Source organism: Perissodus microlepis, chromosome 14 (assembly GCF_051167445.1).
Source record: "Perissodus microlepis isolate ML-2025 ecotype Zambia chromosome 14, ASM5116744v1, whole genome shotgun sequence".
Lineage (NCBI taxonomy): Eukaryota > Metazoa > Chordata > Actinopteri > Cichliformes > Cichlidae > Perissodus > Perissodus microlepis.
Window position 1 is genome coordinate 1,913,702 of NC_140474.1, and position 17,814 is coordinate 1,931,515.

Sequence of the window (17,814 nt, forward strand, 5' to 3'; positions counted from 1 at the left end):
AGAAAAGAATAGCAGAAAAAATCTGCACCTCCTGCTTCAGATGCAATTTGTGTTTCTGTGTTCAGAGGCAGCGGCGAGAGGGGAGACCTCGGCTCATCCAGCTGGAGAGCCTGACCAGGAGGAGTCGAACATTAACTCAGCTCTTCCAGGGCACCCTGCAGACTCGGCTGCTGGCATCGGCGAGGGATGACGTGAACGCCAAACTGCAGTCCATCACAGGTCAGCTGCAGGTATGCGAGTCAGACCTTCTGAGGAGGGTTTCACTTTTCTCTCTTCTTTATAATTGACTCTTTTCTCTCTCTTTCAGCTCCTTGTCTCAGAGTGGGAGGGATTTGAAGCACAAAGGGAGGAGCTTGTCGTTTGGTTGGCTGATATGGATGTCGCCTGAGTGAGGTTGACCAGCTGACAGGAAACACCAGTGAAAAACTGAAACAACTGCAGGTGTGGGCTTGTTTTGATATGACATCCTTGTTCACTTTTTCCCACCGAGGCTTCTAGACTTCTGATTGGCCAACATTTCCACACGGTTAGGAATATGTCGCCACCTGTTGCTTTGGCATGTTCCTAGCAGCGTTTTCCTTCATTTCTGCGTTTACGTGTGGACGGGATTATTTTTTAAAACGAAAACGGAAAATCTCAGTTTTCAAAAATACCCGTGTACGTGTGGACGTAGCCTAAGTGATCTAGGTCAGCGGTTTCCAACCTTTTTTGCGCCACGGACCGGTTTATGCCCGACAATATTTTTCACAGACCAACCTTTAATGTGTCGCGGATAAATACAACAAAATAAAACTAGTACCGGTACCGAAAAAAAGAAGATTTATTCATAACGCACGTGAAAAGACCCAGGAAAACAGAGTTAACGATAAAAACGATAACAAAATAACGCTGAAAACCGATAAAAACCCTGAAAACTATACATTTCACACCTGAGCCTCAACTCTCGCGGCCCGGTACCAAACGACTCACGGACCGGTACCGGTCCGAGGCCCGGGGGTTGGGGACCGCTGATCTAGGTAGCTCTGTTTTCCAAGTTCAGTTAACGCTAGAAATGTGTTTTGGAGTTTGTACGTGCTTTGTCTCTAGGGGCCACGTATATATTTATATATAAACATATATAAATAAAACCATGTTTTGTTTTGTTTTTACATTAGTAATTCCTTTTGTACATAATTTAATATTGTTGTTAATAATAAATTAATTAAAGCAACAAAACAACCTGAAGAGCTGGTTGGGAGTAGTGATGTGCGATACCACTGATTTCCTTTCCGATCCGATACCAAGTAATATTCAGGGTGGTATCGACGATACCGATCCGATACCGATACTTTGTACAAAAACTTATTTTATTTATTGTATCTCAAATTATAGCATCATAATGATTACAGGACATCAGATTACTTATTATTATTATTTAATAATGCAGAGTTCATCATATAGAAATACAAAAAACTGAAGTTGTGCTATTTGAACACCTTGCCTGCCTGCAGCACTAAAGGACTCCGTGAGAGACGTCTGTCTCGCCCCAGCAGCACCTGTCCCTGTCCTCCTCTTCAGTTCGCCTCAACATACGCTCGTCATATTCTGTGATATGATTTACTCTGAGGTGTTTGACCATGTTAGTGATGTTGACACAACCATACATGCCAACCCTCCCGATTTTTCCGGGAGAACACCGAATTCTCCCAAATTTTTCCCAATTTTCCACCCGGACAACAAAATTGAAAAACCATATCACAGAATTTATAGCGCGGCCCAGCCAATTCCAGTTTCCAACAATGGCTACTACTACTGCAGCTGCTTAGTTTTAATATTACTCTTATTTCTCTTTCTGGGTCGCAAAAAAACTTTTAACATATTTTCAGGTGAGTATGTAGCTGTGTAATCTTCAAATATCTGAGCCGACCGACACATCGTTTTCAAACCCCCGCGGTCTTTCGCTGCTCGGGTTAAACATGATATATAAGTCACTTTGATAACTTAAAAATGTTATTGTTTGGCTTTTTCAGTGTTTTATTTGTTTGTGAGTAAATCGGTTTGGCTGAGATTAAAGTTATTAGATTAGATTGAATTAAATTTAACTTTATTAATCCCTCGGGTGGGTTCCTCCGGGGTTTTCACACAGCTGAATAAACGTCAAACAGAAAACCGATTAAACAGAAGTGTGAGACGGTCGAGAGTTTAGGTCAGTGCCCGCTTATATTTTAGATAGCAAGGAGCAGACGGCAGAGTTTCAGTCCACCGAGGGAGCTCGTGACGTACTACCCAGCTTTCTTTAGACCGCAAAGGCCGGGTCCTCAGGTGGAAGCAGCCTCTGAATTTGGACAACCCCCGCTGTTTCCGGGCCGGCCAATAATAACGGTGACATTTAACGTATTTTATCCGATAAATAAACCCTGTAAAATGTATTTATCACCCCCCCCCCCCCCAAACAGCCCTTTTGAATGTCTCCCTAGTACGGCCACAACACCTCAGTCTTGGAGCACTTTTTTGCCACATATATCGCAAACCACGTCTAAGCTCTTTGTGGAGTTAAAATACGTCCGCACATGACTCCAATTACACTCAGCCATTGTTGTGAGTGCGCACGCCAAGGGGCTGCGAGACATTTATACAGCCGTATTTCGCACATGACTATGAAAGGCGGAAGAGGAAGTAGTTCCTTTGAATGTAGACAATCCGAATGTTATAGTTTCTTTCCACTGTGTTCCTGTTAATGATAAACTACAAATTTACTCTAAATTACTAAAATATCGATATTTTAATGTGAGAATTGATTCTAGAACATAAATGATTGGTATCGGAGGAATCGATATTTCAGGATCGATCCACACATCACTAGTTGGGAGCCGAAAAATCCGGCTCCTTTTAGTGAGCCGAGCTTTAAAAAGAGCCGTAAATCCCATCACTAGCAGCATGGCCCTTTCTCAATTCTAAGTACGCAAGTACATACTCGCGTTCTCGGCGAGACCGGACTTGCCGAGAACGCGAGCGCGGCCTTGCAAATTGTACAATCCGGTCGTTAAGTCTGACGTCACTAGCCGTGTCTGGGCCTAAACTCCGCTGCAGGTCCATATATCAAACGATCACTATGGCATTACTGAGAGTTGAAAAACTGTCTAAAGTCTTTCATCTTTAATAAAATGATCAGCGTTCTGCTCTACCAGGTGTAACAATTGAGTTTAACATCCAGGCATCCATGAAAACGGAATTTATGACATTTAACGGAGTTAGAAGTTAGCAGGGAGTTAGCTCGCTAGCTTCTATCTAAATACAATATAGCATGTCCTGACTGCGGGGTTTTGGAAACAAATTCAAACGTACAGCTCTGTTATCACTTCCAACATAAATGAAGACAGAAAACTAAACAGCAGTGACGTTTGTAGGGTTACTGAAGTTTGGCTAGCTGGTATATAATGATGTGCTACGTGACCGCTAGCGACACAGCTATGTTAGCATAATATAAACAAGTTAACCTTTTTTCCACTCGATAAAAGTTAACGTGAGTGTTCTCGGTGGTCAGGAACAAATGTAATCGCAAGGCAGGATGCTGTAAAAGGACCAAACTTCAGCCAGGAGAACAACTGAGATAATCCATCCACAATACGAGGTTAGTCATTCATATACTGCTGCATGGGCTGGGCTGCAGTTACATCCTCAGGTTTTAAAAACTGAGCTTAAATAAATGATTAGCGGTAATAAAAGCCGAGGGAGGTCAGCAGTGATCACTGACTGTTTTAGGAGCTTTTTGAGATTAAATAGAAAAAAATACAAAACATTAAACATGTTAACAACACAAAAGCCATATTAAACACAGACTACTTTAGGCCCGGAAGTAGGATTCGTCACGTCATCACTTAACGACCGGATTGGATTACCAGCGTACTTGATGATGTCACACGTCTGGAGTTTTTACTGCCGTCCCCTCTTAATTTAACTGTGAGTAACATGTTATGAAGCTTAACTTTAATCACAGCCAAACCGATTTACTCAGGAACAAATAAAACACTGAAATAAACCAAACTTAACATTCAGAAGTTATCTAATTTACTTATATATCATGTTTAACCTCAGTAGCGAAATATCTATTAATAAAAATAGTGTACATGTATGCCTTAATAAAAACAAGCAAGTGAGATGTTAGAACGCTTTTATTTTAATTTTAGTGGACACTCAATACAATAGACAGCTGCTGGGGTTTGTTTAACCTGAGTAGCGAAAAGACCGCGGGGGGGTTGAAAACGATGAGCCAGGAGTCCGCTGTTCTCGCCGGCTTTAGTGATCCTTGACCTCGCTGTCTGCTATGGAGCTGGCGGGTCACAGACGTCTCCGAAACCATCTGAACACGTTTGGAAATATATGATATCTTAATAAATCGAGCAGATATTTGAAGTTTGCACAGCTACTTTCTCGCTTGAAAATAACTTAAAAGTGTATTTTGTGACCCAGAAATAGTAATATTTAAAAGTTTTTAGCCGAAGCTATGAGCTATATCAGGTATCATATAAGATAGTACTCGTAGGTGAGAAGATGGAGAATGGCTGCTTGGATAACTGCTCTGCTTTGCCTTACTTGGCATGCACTGGGTGATGATGGCGAGGGTGGTTATCAGTGGGCTGGCCGGGTTTCAAACCAAGCGTGTGTGATTTTGGGGCTTTTTGGAGAGGCATGGCGCAGCTCATGAGTGTCCAACTCCAGGCCTCGAGGGCCGGTGTCCTGCAGGTTTGAGATGTGTCCCTGATCCAGCACAGCTGATTTAAATGGCTAAATGACCTCCTCAACATGTCTTGAAGTTCTCCAGAGGCCTGGTAATGAACTAATCATTTCATTCAGGTGTGTTGACCCAGGTTGAGATCTAAAACCTGCAGGACACCGGCCCTCGAGGCCTGGAGTTGGACACCCCTGGCGTAGCTGCAAGCAGAATGGCAAAAACCTGCTGATAACTGGAAATTCCTCGAGACGGGAGAGGTAAGATTTCCAGATGAGTTATATAGTAGCAGGTGTGTAGTTCTACAGAGAAGATGATATACAAAAGTTACTAAAGAGTAAACGCAGAGAAATGAAGACAAGAGACAGAGCCCATTTACTACCATGGCAGAAATACAAACTGCTGGAGATCTAGCACCACAGCTCCTAAATGCACAGCCTCTTGATTTCAAACTACCTGCAGATGTGAGTGGATGAGCTCAAGGAAGCAACTCCACACAGAGGTGGAGACCAGAACAAAGCTGCCTCAGACCGTCCGATCTGGCCCAGTCCCTGACTTTCACTCATTTAGAATTTATACATATCATGACTCAAAAGTCATGACAACTTACAGGAGGTGACACCATTAGTCAAGAAAAAGGAAAAGAAGCTTTGTTTTGAAATTAACAGAACTAAATAAAATGAGTGTAGAAGCTTGTTTCTGTTATCAATAAGTCCAAATTTGGGGTTATTAAATAAAAATTTCCAGTGAAATCTGCGAAATTGATGAAGTTAAAAAACAAGATGCAATATGCTTAATGGTCCATCTCAGGGGTCAGCAACCTTTAACACCCAAAGCGCCATTTGGACACGATTTCCACGCAAAAGAAAACACTGGGAGCCGCAAATACTTTCTGACATCTAAAATGAAGATAACAGTCTATATATTGTTTTTATACCTTTATGCTTTGTGTGAACAACTGAGGTGTGTTGCTTATGAAATCCATGAACTGCTATAGAGAAAATTACATTTTCTCTATATTTCTCTATCATGGCATAAATAAAATTTTTCTTTTATTTATGTAATTAACACATTTTGAACTCTTAAAGAAATATAACAAAAGGAAAGCTGAACTAAAATGATCCAGCAAACAAAACCTGTGGTGAGCCGCCACCCTTATATCGTCTTTGTGCTTTTGGAGCCTTGACCTGACTTTTAAAAAATAATTGGAAAAAAAGCTCTATGCTGCTAAAAATTGAAAAACAGATATTTGCAAAATTCTGCCTAAATATGTATTTTACCTGGTTAATGTGTGCGGCGGGGCGTGGTCTGCAGCGCCGCTGCAGGGGAGGCGGGCGCACCTGAGCGGCACCCGCAATCACGCCTCGCCGCCTTAACGTCTGTGCTCTCTATGCTGTTGTGTTGTTGTTGGTGTGTGTCGGGCTGTGAGCTGAAAAGCTACAGCCGGCTGTACAGCAACTGTGTGTGAAAAGTGGTCAATAAAGAGATGCTGAAAAGCGTGTTCATGGAAACATCGTCGAGTCTGCCGTGGTATGTTTACAATGGGACTTCTGCTCCTGAAGCTCTGCGCACAGCATCTGGAAATCGGGGCTGTACGAAGTCACTTTCATCTTTACGCAGGACTGTAAGCTGTCATCTGTCAGGCGCGAGCGGTGTTTGTTTTAACATAGTTCACGGTGGAGAACAGCTGCTGACATAATGTGGATCCGAAGATCCACAATTGGCCTACCTGGGGTTGAAAGTCTCGATAAATGCACGGCGTTTCAGCGGGTACGCCGGCTTCCGTGAGTGTGACGCTTATTTTGAGCGATCAAAAAATAATAGAATATAATTTTATGTTTGTATTTCAATATCACAATAATCTTCCAATTTAGAACTACAAGTTAACAAAGAACTAACATAAATAAAATACACTTCAGCCAATTACTTAAAAAAACCAAATTTATTTTCCCAAACCACGCGGAGCCGCACTAAAAGGACTAAAGAGCCGCATGCGGCTCCGGAGCCGCAGGTTGCCGACCCCTGGTCTATCTGGTGTCCCAACTACAATCACATGGTTAAACCTGAAGTTACCTCACTAAACCTCAAAGCCTGCATCACAGTGAAGGCTTCTCATATCACAGCACATGCAACATGGACTTTACTTTCTTTACTTTTGGGAGTTTAAATGTTCATTTTTCAAAATTTAAATCCTCTGGCCGTAGTGTTATCACGCTTGTTTAATATACTCTGACAATTAAGAATACCAAAAGACATGAAAAATATTTTCTTACAATTTTATTCTTGTTGTTTTAAAAATCTCTAAATTTCCAGTGGAGACAATTTAGAGAATTTTTATGTTTTACAAGAAATTTAATTCAGTCCAAATGAGTTCCAATTCACAATAACAGTGCTTAACAAAGTTAGTGGAACATCACCTAATGTAAGAATTTAAGAAATTTGGGGTGTTCTTATTTCTATGACAGGTGATGTAATAAATTTGTTAAGCACTGTATATGTAGAGTAAAAACCCTACAATATAAGAGAAGAAAAACCCCAACAATCAGATGATCCCCTCTGAGCAAGCACTTGGCAACAGTGGAGAGGAAAAACTCCCTTTTAACAGGAAGAAACCTCTGGCAGAGCCAGGCTCAGGGAGGGGCAAGCCCTCTGCCACGGCTGGTTGGGGGTGAGGTGAATCAGACTGCAAACATCTTAATCAGACATGTCTTACCTGGTAGGATGGACGTTCGCTGGAGAAAAAAATGGGTTAAATTGACAATTTTTTTTCAAATACAATTATTTAAATATGTGTTGCAGTCTGATTCACTTTCACATTTTTCCTCTCTTTTCTTTTATAGATGGAGTTCATGGGAAGCTAGTTATGCCAGCTTTCCATGAACTCGGAACTTGTACAGACAGGAATACTCACGATTGCCCCAGTTGTCCAACACATGCAGCGTAATGGAGCGGATGACGTCTACTTTGTCGTCCTGAGAGACAAAACAAAAGCAAGATGGGTTAGTTGCATAATAGTTTTCTTGACTCTTGAAAGGATGGTAAATTTAGGAATACTGTGATTATTATGAGGGAGGATATACAGATAGCAAGGGGAGCTAACCTCTAAGTACTCTGGATAGAAAAGTCTATGTGCATGTGTCTAATGGCACAGTGTACTCACGGGTATCCTGAATGTTTGGAGTGGATCTCCATTTTCATCATAGACGAATGTTCCCAGGTGGACACCACTGTCGTCTAATGCTCTCTTTCCCTGAAAAGACAGAAATAAATACAGATAAAGTTGTTCTCTATATACACATATGTAAAATGCAACAGCTGAACAGTGGTGCAGTGGAAATCTGTGACTTACAAACACTGAAAACATCCTGGGAGCACTGGAGACCTTTCCAGATGGTGACACAGTCTTAGAAATGTGACCCAGTGTCACATGACTGATGGCGATGCTGTGTGGCAGCTTAATTGTTAAATGTCCCTGGGAGCCCGCAAAACTCCAACACACTCCTGGGACCATGGGTGCTCCACCCTACAGAGAAAAAGAAACAAAAACAGAGTTCAGTTTGGACCGCTAGTGTTTGACTATTAAATCATGCAGATGTGTGAGATAGTATCTTGTTTTTTTGTGAAAGTAGATTATACCTGAATAACGACTCTTGGGCTTACACAGGGTGGTTTTGCGGGTATCAATGTAAGCCCCCACAGCTTCAATCCAGCCTGTTCTGAAAGGTAGGATGCTGAAGACTGTTCTTTAACAATCTTTGCTCCTGTAGATAAAAACACAGGGTGAGAAAGGAATCGCAAAACAACAACAAAGAAATTCTGATCCGATTTCATGTCTTACCCAGTTCCTCCAGAGCAAAGTTGGGCATCCTGTCCCCAACTGGAAGAAGGAAGTCAATTCTTTTTCGTAAGTCTATTAACTCCCTTTGCAGCTCTTGTAGCTGCCTTTCCACCTGTTCTTGTCCATTCAGTGAGTACTGCAATTGAGAAGAACCATTCATGTTATGATAGATAGATAGATAGATAGATAGATAGATAGATAGATAGATAGATAGATATAAAATAATAATAATAAACTGTCATTGTCTGATTAATTTTCAGGGAATATATTATGAGCTTCATATGTTTTTCATACCTCACTCATGAACGGGGTGGAAAAGTCCATTTTCAGCCCTCCAATACTGAAAATCAATCCTGGTGGATGAAGAGAAACAGAATAAGAAGAGAAGCTTAATCCAGAAGAAAAGCACATAGTACTAGAAAGACTGTAATTGTTTGTGGAAGGAGATCATTTACCAAAACACAAGGCCAGCATGAGGACCAAAAGTCCCAATGCCTTGATGGCTCTAAAGAGACCTCTGCTGCTGCCACTACTGTAGTCAACAAAACCATCGTTATTGTAGTCCACAGTGTCACAGTCAACAGTGTTGTATTCAACTGTGTCTCGGTCAGTATTGTCAGGGACTGGACGGGGACGTCGCCTTTTGAAAACTCTGCACAGAAAAAACAAAATCATGGAAGAAAAAATGTACATGGAAGAACAAATGGATTATGATTACAACACATGCATCTATGTCAGTGGATGACAACAAAGAACATGTAGACCAGCACTAACCTGTGTAAAGTCTCCTTGTAGGAGATTAAGGGCTCTCCTTGGCTGCCGTAATAGCCGTTAGACTGAAGTCTTTGGCTTCTTCTCAACATGGCTGTAAAATGAAAGGGAAACATGGGGTTAAGTGAGTCTCTGACACAAAGCTTATCAGACTTAACTATGATTTGAGCATGTTTCCATCAGAAGCAACTCTGTACAAATCAGTGCAAATTCTCTTATATATAAACTTCACGGTGCCAGCTTGTTCTTTTTAATGAACAGAATAATATTTGAATCACACCCATTTATGAAATCCGCTCTTAATAAAGAACTTTATTTTCCCAGTGTCTTCAAAAACATAGCCTCATATTGTTATGATTCATATCATAGCAACAGATCACAACATTTTCTTGCAAAAAAATCTCTTTCACATGTCAGTTTGTTTGTTCACAATGTAGTTTTTAAAATTCAGAAAAAGAGGAAATCACCACAGCGGTAAAGAAAAGCTCAAAGCAACTAAATGAATTTGGCCCAAAATCCTGTCAAAAGGTTTTAAGAATTAAAAACTCTTTGTTTTTATAGTTAATATACAAAAGGAAACAATTTTGATCAGACAAGCTGCGTCTAACAGGTAAGCAGTAAAATCACCTTTACAGTAGAATGCACTAAAAAGTGCTTTTCTGACATAATCAACTGGATATCATTTTTTAAATGTTCAGATTTGAAACATATTAAATGTAAGATGTGAAGCTAAAACATACTCTGTTTTTGTACTTGTTGATTTTTAGTCTAAAGAGCACTTACCTTCACTTAAAACGAAAGTTGAAGAAACTGTAAGTGCGCTTTTCCGTAAATTTGGACGTTTAGCACTTCTCACTGAACTCATCTGAACCAGAAAACTTAGGTGCAGGAGAAAAATTTCAAACCGCAGCTTTTTCAGGGACGTTACAAACGGATACACGCACAAATCGAATATGACGCACGCGCGTTCCATAAGAGCAGCGCTTCGTGTGCGCACGCGCAAAGGTGTGAGTGTAGTTCTGTTTTTTTTTTAAATGAAATTTGCTCTTAATTAAATACCTTTCCTTCTCAGTGCCTTTATAAACACCGCATCATATTGTCAACATTCATATAGCACAACACAGGCGCTCACGAGCCCATGTGCAAAGGTGTGTTGCAGTGAATGAAGAAAACTTTTCCATATTCACTGTCACTAATTTGTTTGATTTTGCTGTGAGAAAATTGTGACGTATATGAGAATGAGGCAAGACCACGGTCATTTAAATACGGTATTAAAGTGTAATGAAACCGTTTCTCAGAGGGAAAGTGTGATTTTAGGACACTCGAGCCAAACATTAGCGGGCATCATTCTAGCTTATAATCAACAGCGGATCCAATGCGGATCCGGGTCGGATGAGCTGGGAAGCGACCGATCCGAATCGATCCAAAGGTTGCCGGTTCGAGCCCCGGCTCCGACAGTCTCGGTCGTTGTGTCTTTGGGCAAGACACTTCACCTACCACGTACTGGTGATGGCCAGAGGGGCCGATGGCGCGATATGGCAGCCTCGCCTCTGTCAGTCTGCCCCAGGGCAGCTGTGGCTACAACTGTAGCTGCCTCCACCAGTGTGTGAATGTGAGAGTGAATGAATAGTGGAATTGTAAAGTGCTTTGAGGGTCTTGAATAGCGCTATATAAATGCAATCCATTATTATTATTTAAACCAACTGTCAACTGGTATTTTGTAAATATAACAATAAACGCGAATTCACTGTGTGATTGTGTAACTTTATTAGCAGGGTCCTCCTGAAATGCACCAACAACATTGAGAGTAACATCCTCCTCTCTGCTTCTTGATGCTCTCCGGTCGCTATGGTAACGCGTAAATAGTTCTTTCAAAATAAGACGCACGGCTACAACACGGGAAAAGACCCAGGGAACCCGACTTAACGATTAAAAACCCTGAAAACCATACACTTCACACCCGAGCCTCAACTCTCGCGGCCCGGTACCAAACGGACCCGGGTGTTGGGGACCGCTGCCGTGCAGAAGACACGGCACTAGATTGATTGACAATGGTCTACAGCAATCAGAACGCACAAAACAATTTGCTGTTAAAAAAAAAATAAATCAGCGAAACAGCGAGTCCGTGAAAGGTGAACCGCGTTATAGCGAGGGACCACTGTACAATAATTTCCAGTAGCACTGCTGATATATGAAATGGTGAGTTTTGAGGTTGTCTTCAAACAAGTGCATTGTACTAGAAAAGGGTGTTTGGAGGAATAAAAATGTAAAAAGTAATGACTATTTTATATTTGTGAAAAAACTTTATGCAGAAAAAGTAGCAAAGAAACAAAAACATAACACACGGACAGTTTTGGCCACGAAAAAGCTGGAGGGATGGTGATTTTTTTTTTTAATAAACCCAGATTGTTTAAAAAAACAATTAGAATCAAATTTATTCATCAGCAGCATCAATAGTAACAAAAATACAATTTAGTTTTCGCTGTTTTTTTTTTTTGTTTTTTTTGTTTTTTTTATTAGTAATATAAACATACAAACAAAATGCACCATATATTACAGATTCAGAGAATAGACATTTCTTACATATTAGCAACTTTCATACATAGTGAAAATAAAAAATAAAAAATAATATAAAGATGGGGTCACATAATTTGACAGATTATTAACTCACTAAATCAAAATCTTCCATAAAGGAAACAAAAAAAGCAGCCTTTTTCTTTTTAACTAAAGTCAAAGATTTAACCAACAGGTTTAAGTCGTTTTTCCAGTAAGCTAGTGTTGGTTTAGTTTTAAAAAAGCGACATTTATGTATAAAATGCTTGCACAAGATTAATAACACATTAACACCATAATTAGCTTTCTTTTCTTTCAAAAACACTCCAAACATTATCATATTTAAGGTAAATGGGGTCATTTGAATCCCACTGGAATAAAGCCAGGTATGAAAATCCAACCAAAATATTTGTATAAAATTGCACAAAAAGAATAGATGGTCCAAATCCTCCTCTTCTGTTTCACAAAATACACAATTACCCGTTTCTATTTTGAATCTATCACTAAGGAGTCTATTTGTCGGGTAAATTTTATTCAAGATTTTAAATTGGACTTCTTTCCCTTTAGGAGGGATAGGGAAGGTGATATAATCAGTTCTTATTTTTTCAATTTCTTCCCTTTGGAAATCTTTTAATATGTAATTACGTCTAAGTAAATTTGGAGAATAAAGACTCCTTAATGAAGATCTAAGAAACTTATTATTGCATTTAACATCACAAAATCGAATACCATCTATATATAATTGCCTTAACTTGGGGGAGATGTCAGAATATATTATATCATTTACAACTATGTTTTTAAGTGACAATGGAATGGATTTTATAACCCGATTAAATTTACTTTTAGAACATTGGATATTAAACTTTTGGCAAAAATCTTGATGTCCTAGAACATGTCCTTCCTCATCTACAAAATGGGCAATTGCCCAAACACCTTTTGAGAACCAATCTTGAATAAAAATAGATTTCCTGTTCATCAGTATATATCTATTGTTCCAAATTGGGCTATTATGTGGAGTGAAATTATGTTTAAATAACATTTTCCAATAAAGAAGGACCTGTTTATGGAATTCAGAGAGTTTAACAGGTAGCTTAGTAATTTCAAAGTCACACTTTAGGAGAAAGTCGATACCCCCCAGTGTGTTAAAGACCTTACTTGGTATAAAAAACCAAATGGAGTGTGGATTATTTAGGAAGGATTTTAACCATTTAAGTTTCAAAACACCATTCATTATATCAAAATCAATTGCGTTTCCACCGCCTTCAATGTATGGTTTAACCAAATCATCTTTAGATATATAATGGCACTTATTCCTCCAAATAAAATTAAAATTCAAGCTATTAATTGTTTTAATAACTTTATTCGATATTGATAAAGAGTAAGCTGGATATATAAATCTAGATAAACTATCCATTTTGGTTAATAATATTCTTCCAAAAATTGTGATGTCTCTTTGTAACCACTTATTTAAGATTGTCTTACATTTGTCAACATTATCTAAAATATTCGCTTTTTCTAAGACTTTGTGATCTTTTGAAATTGTGATGCCCAAATATTTTACCTCCTTCTTCACCTTTATATCGTACAGTAATTGTGAATTACACTCCTTTAATGCCAATAATTCACATTTATTTAAATTTAACTTTAAGCCTGAAGCTTTTGAGAATGTAGTGAGTATTTGTTTTACCAGGGGAATCTGATGTTCATTTTTTAAGAAAAGAGTAGTGTCATCCGCAAGTTGACTAATTATTAAAAAATTATCCATAATCTCAATTCCGGCAACGCTGCTGTTTTTAATTAGAATTGCGAGCATCTCCACAACCATTATGAACAACAACGGAGAGCTTCCACACCCTTGCCTAATTCCTCTTTTGACGCTAAATCTTTTACCAGTACCATAGCCTAATGACACAGAGCTATTTATATCATTATACAGTATATCTATTATCTTCCTAAATTTATCCCCAAATCCAAATCGAGTTAGTGTTTCTAAAATAAAAGGATGTTCTACTGAATCGAAAGCTTTATAAAAGTCCAAGAAAAGAATAAAACTGTCATCACCAATTAGATCATTGTAGTCCAGTAAGTCTAAAACCAATCTGATATTATTATGAATGTTCCTGTCTTTCAAAAACCCTGATTGTGTCTCACTAATTATACTTGAAACCCCTTGTTTGAGCCTTGTTGCAACTGAGCTAGAGAAAATTTTATAATCTGTATTTAATAAAGTTATGGGCCTTAAGTTATCCAATTGTCGTTTATCTTTGTTTGGTTTAGGAATTAATGTAATTAATCCTTGTTTCATGCTAGACATCAATTCTCCCTTTTCAATACTGGCCAGTATAGCTTTGAATAAAATTTCCCTTAAGTCTTCCCAAAAAAATTGGAAGAAATTAACTGTAAGCCCATCTGGACCAGGGGATTTATTAAGCGCCATTTTCTTAACAGATGCATCTACCTCTTCAATTCTAAAGTCAGATTCACAAAATTCCTTAAATGATTCATCAATTTTAGGGATCAGATTATCTATTTGATCAAAAAAGACATCACAATCTGCTTGGGAGAACTGTGAGGAGTATAAATTGGAATAGAATGTAGAAGTTTCATTCTCCAAAATTTTAGGGTCGTCACATTCAATGCCATCAATTAACAGAGAAGATATAAAATTTCTTTTTTGTCTGCTCTTTTCTAAATTAAAAAAATATGAGGAATTTCTTTCCCCCTCCTCAATCCACTTGGCCCGTGAACGCACAAAAGCTCCTTCTGCTTTATTTAGGTAGAGCTGATCTAATTTAGTTTGCAACTCCATAAGTTTACTCCTTTCTTGGGTATTTAGATCATCTTTACTACAGCAATAAGTAATTTCTTGGAATAATTTACATTCATATTCTCTTTGCTTTTGACTTATGTTTTTACTGAATTGAATACTAAATTCTCTCATTTTGAATTTAATGAATTCCCATTTACTGATATATCCTACAATTAGATGATCAGCCATAATATCTTTTATAATTTTTTTGACTATGTTGCAGTAGTCTTCATTTTGTAAAAGTTTGGCATTGAACTTCCAATAAGTTCTTTTATTTGATTGTCTAATTCCCGATTCTAAGCACAGTTCAATAAAGCAATGATCAGAAAGAGGTGCATTTGACATCACAACTTTTACAGTGTGGTTAAGAATGATGTCACTTCCTAGCCAATAGTCTATTCTAGATTTACAAGCTCCATTTGGTTTAAACCAGGAAAACCTCTTAATTCCTGGATTTCTTACTCTCCAAATATCTGCTAAATTGTTATTTATCAAAAAATCTATAATTAGGTTATTTTTTTGTGGTCTACCTGTCCTTGAGGGCCATCTATCAGTCCATTCATCAGGAGTCATATTCCAATCACCACCCATTAAAATGTATTCTGTAGGGTATCGACCTTTAAGTTCAAAAATATTTAGAGTTATATCTTCTAACATAATTTTATTCTGACTTTCATTATTATATCCATAAACGTTGACTAAAATGAAAAACAAACTTTCAACTCTCATTACAGCAATCAACCAATGACCATTCAAGTCAGTCCGTTGTATTACAAGATCCCCAGGAAAGTTATTGAATAAAATCGCTACACCCCCCGACCTCGTTGAGCCATGGCTAAACAGGATTTTGCTGCCCCATTGGTTTGACCAAAAAGATACATCACCATCAGATGAATGAGTCTCTTGTAGAAAAATACAGTTTGATTTTTTACCTTTGCAGTACAAAAATAAGGCTTTTCTTTTAACAGATTCTCTTAAACCCCTAACATTTAAAGAACCAAAACAAATGTTAACATTCAACATGAACTATAGACAGAATATCACTCACCACGTGAGAAAAAAGAAAAAAAAGTACTAAATGCTGAGCTCCTCAGACCGCGAACAAGTTTCCACTATTTCAGTTTTTTGTCATTTTTAGTTCTCCTGTCTTTCCTCAACTTTGCGTCCATCAATGAAGGCATGTGGACCACGAAAGTAGGCTCGTTTACCCGCGCGTCTTGCCTCCTCCACCAGAGGCCATAGGCGCTGTTGCCTCTTGTATGTCCTCCTGCGGCAACATCTCAGCGAAGCTGAAGCCTTCTTGCTTGCAGGTTGAAGAATCTTTGGTGCGCCTCCACAATTCTTCTTTAATTCGCCTTTGTGTGAATAGAATAATGATGTTTCTGTTTCTGCCATCAACTCGTTTCCCTAAGCGGTGGACAATATCAACGGCCTCTTCTAAGTTCAAGTCAGGGGCAATCTTCTGAAGCGTTTGCAAAACCTTCACTCTAATGTTTTCGTCTTTGTCTTCCTTCACCCCTTTCAGCTTTAGGCACCACCTCATTCGGTAGCGCTCTTGTTCTCTCACTCTTCTTTTCAAGTCTTTGTTTTCTTTAAGCAGCTGTTCATTCGCATTTGCCAGTTTAACAACTTTCAGTTTGCAATCAACTATCTCTGCAGCATTAAACTCTACAGCCTTAGCCAAGCTGGCAACCATAGCTGCACTTTGTCTGTTTTGTTCTTTGATATCCTCCAGTTGTGCTTCAAATTTCTTGTCAAGTCCCATAATGGCTTCAAAAATAGTTTTATTGGAGATATCATCTTCCTTCTCTGAAGATTTTGTTCTTTTCTCCTCTGGAGGTTGTTTTGATGGAGTTGGCGGCGCCGAGTCTGCTCCCCGTTCTCGCTTGTTTAAGCCCACGTTGGCAGCTTCAGTGCTAGCATAGCCATGGTCACTGACTTTAGCATGCGACGACGTCTTAACATTGGGGTTTGACGGCACAAATTGCAGCTTTGCATTCTTAATAACCTTTTGGGCATCCATAGTTATAGTTCGAGTGGAAAGAGAATAAAGTTACTTAGTAAATTTTGCGGTCTTTCGGAGCTCCTGAAAAAACACGACTGTTCAAGCCGCCATCTTGGTGCCTCCCCAGCTAGACCGAAATTAAAATTTAACATATTGTTAAAGTCAGTAAAATGGCGCCTGAAGCCTGTTGTGACGTGAGCTCTGTGTCTGCTCTAGAAACTCTGAAATTCTGTAGATCTGAGCCGTACATTAAATACTCACATGAACCTGTACTTTGAATTCTGTATGAGCTGTATAAAATACAGCTATGCATAAGTGTTTTGAATGAATAATTAGATTAGATAACTCTAACTCTAATGATATAGAAATGAATAGAAATGTGACATGAGAAGGTGTGTCTTTGACTGTTCCTGTATAACTTATTTTCGGACTAGTTGACAAGTTATGCTCCGGTCATTTGATGTTTCCAAGATAGATGTTCTTTTGTAATATAGTTAATTTTTCTTTGTATATTTCATTTATCCACCATCATACATACAAGCTAAGAAGAGGTCGTTATACTAACAAGAGGTATCAACGCTGGGCCAAAGTTCAGCACATGGTTAAAGTTTGTAATCCAGCCAGGGTGTAAATATCACTCAGCAGCCAGAGCTGAAGCAGGCAGCATCAACACATAAATCTACTCTACCCGGCTTAAATCACAAGAGCACCTCTGACCAAAAAGCTGTAGATTTTTCTTGTTTGCACAAATTAATCCAGATTCACATTAATTGTGTTCACAGCTCCAACAAAATGAGGAAGAGGAGGGGGGAAACACAATTAGGTTGAATTACAATTGGATGGAAGGCGAGGACAAGGAGAAGGAAGCTTTGGATGAGGAGGAAGAGAAGCAGCAGGAGCATCTTTAGGGATCTCTGTGATGTCATTGAGGTTTGTTTCATTAATATGGTCCTCTCACAAGGAAAGATGACTTGTTTTAGTTCACTTACTTCCTGTATTAAATAGTGATGTGCAAAACGTTGTGGAAAACCACAGAGCAGGCACGTATAGGGCATCTGCAGGTAAATGAACATCAAATCTCTAAGACAGACTGAAATCTGTATATTTATCACCCTTATGATAAAACCCAT

At 38.9% G+C, this 17,814-nt stretch overlaps 1 protein-coding gene across 1 annotated transcript; it reads right to left on the bottom strand.

Annotated features, from left to right (window-relative positions):
• Positions 1-4,492: 4,492 nt before the first annotated feature.
• LOC146372834 (sperm-associated antigen 4 protein-like) lies at positions 4,493-11,625 on the bottom strand. Its single transcript, XM_084951201.1, has 9 exons — positions 10,101-11,625; positions 9,321-9,411; positions 9,002-9,198; positions 8,841-8,899; positions 8,547-8,682; positions 8,345-8,469; positions 8,058-8,231; positions 7,869-7,958; positions 4,493-7,680 (listed from the first exon to the last, which is right to left on the bottom strand). Exons 1-9 carry the CDS (start codon positions 10,288-10,290, stop codon positions 7,570-7,572), a joined length of 1,173 nt encoding a protein of 390 aa, XP_084807327.1. The 5' UTR covers positions 10,291-11,625; the 3' UTR covers positions 4,493-7,569.
• Positions 11,626-17,814: the final 6,189 nt, after the last annotated feature.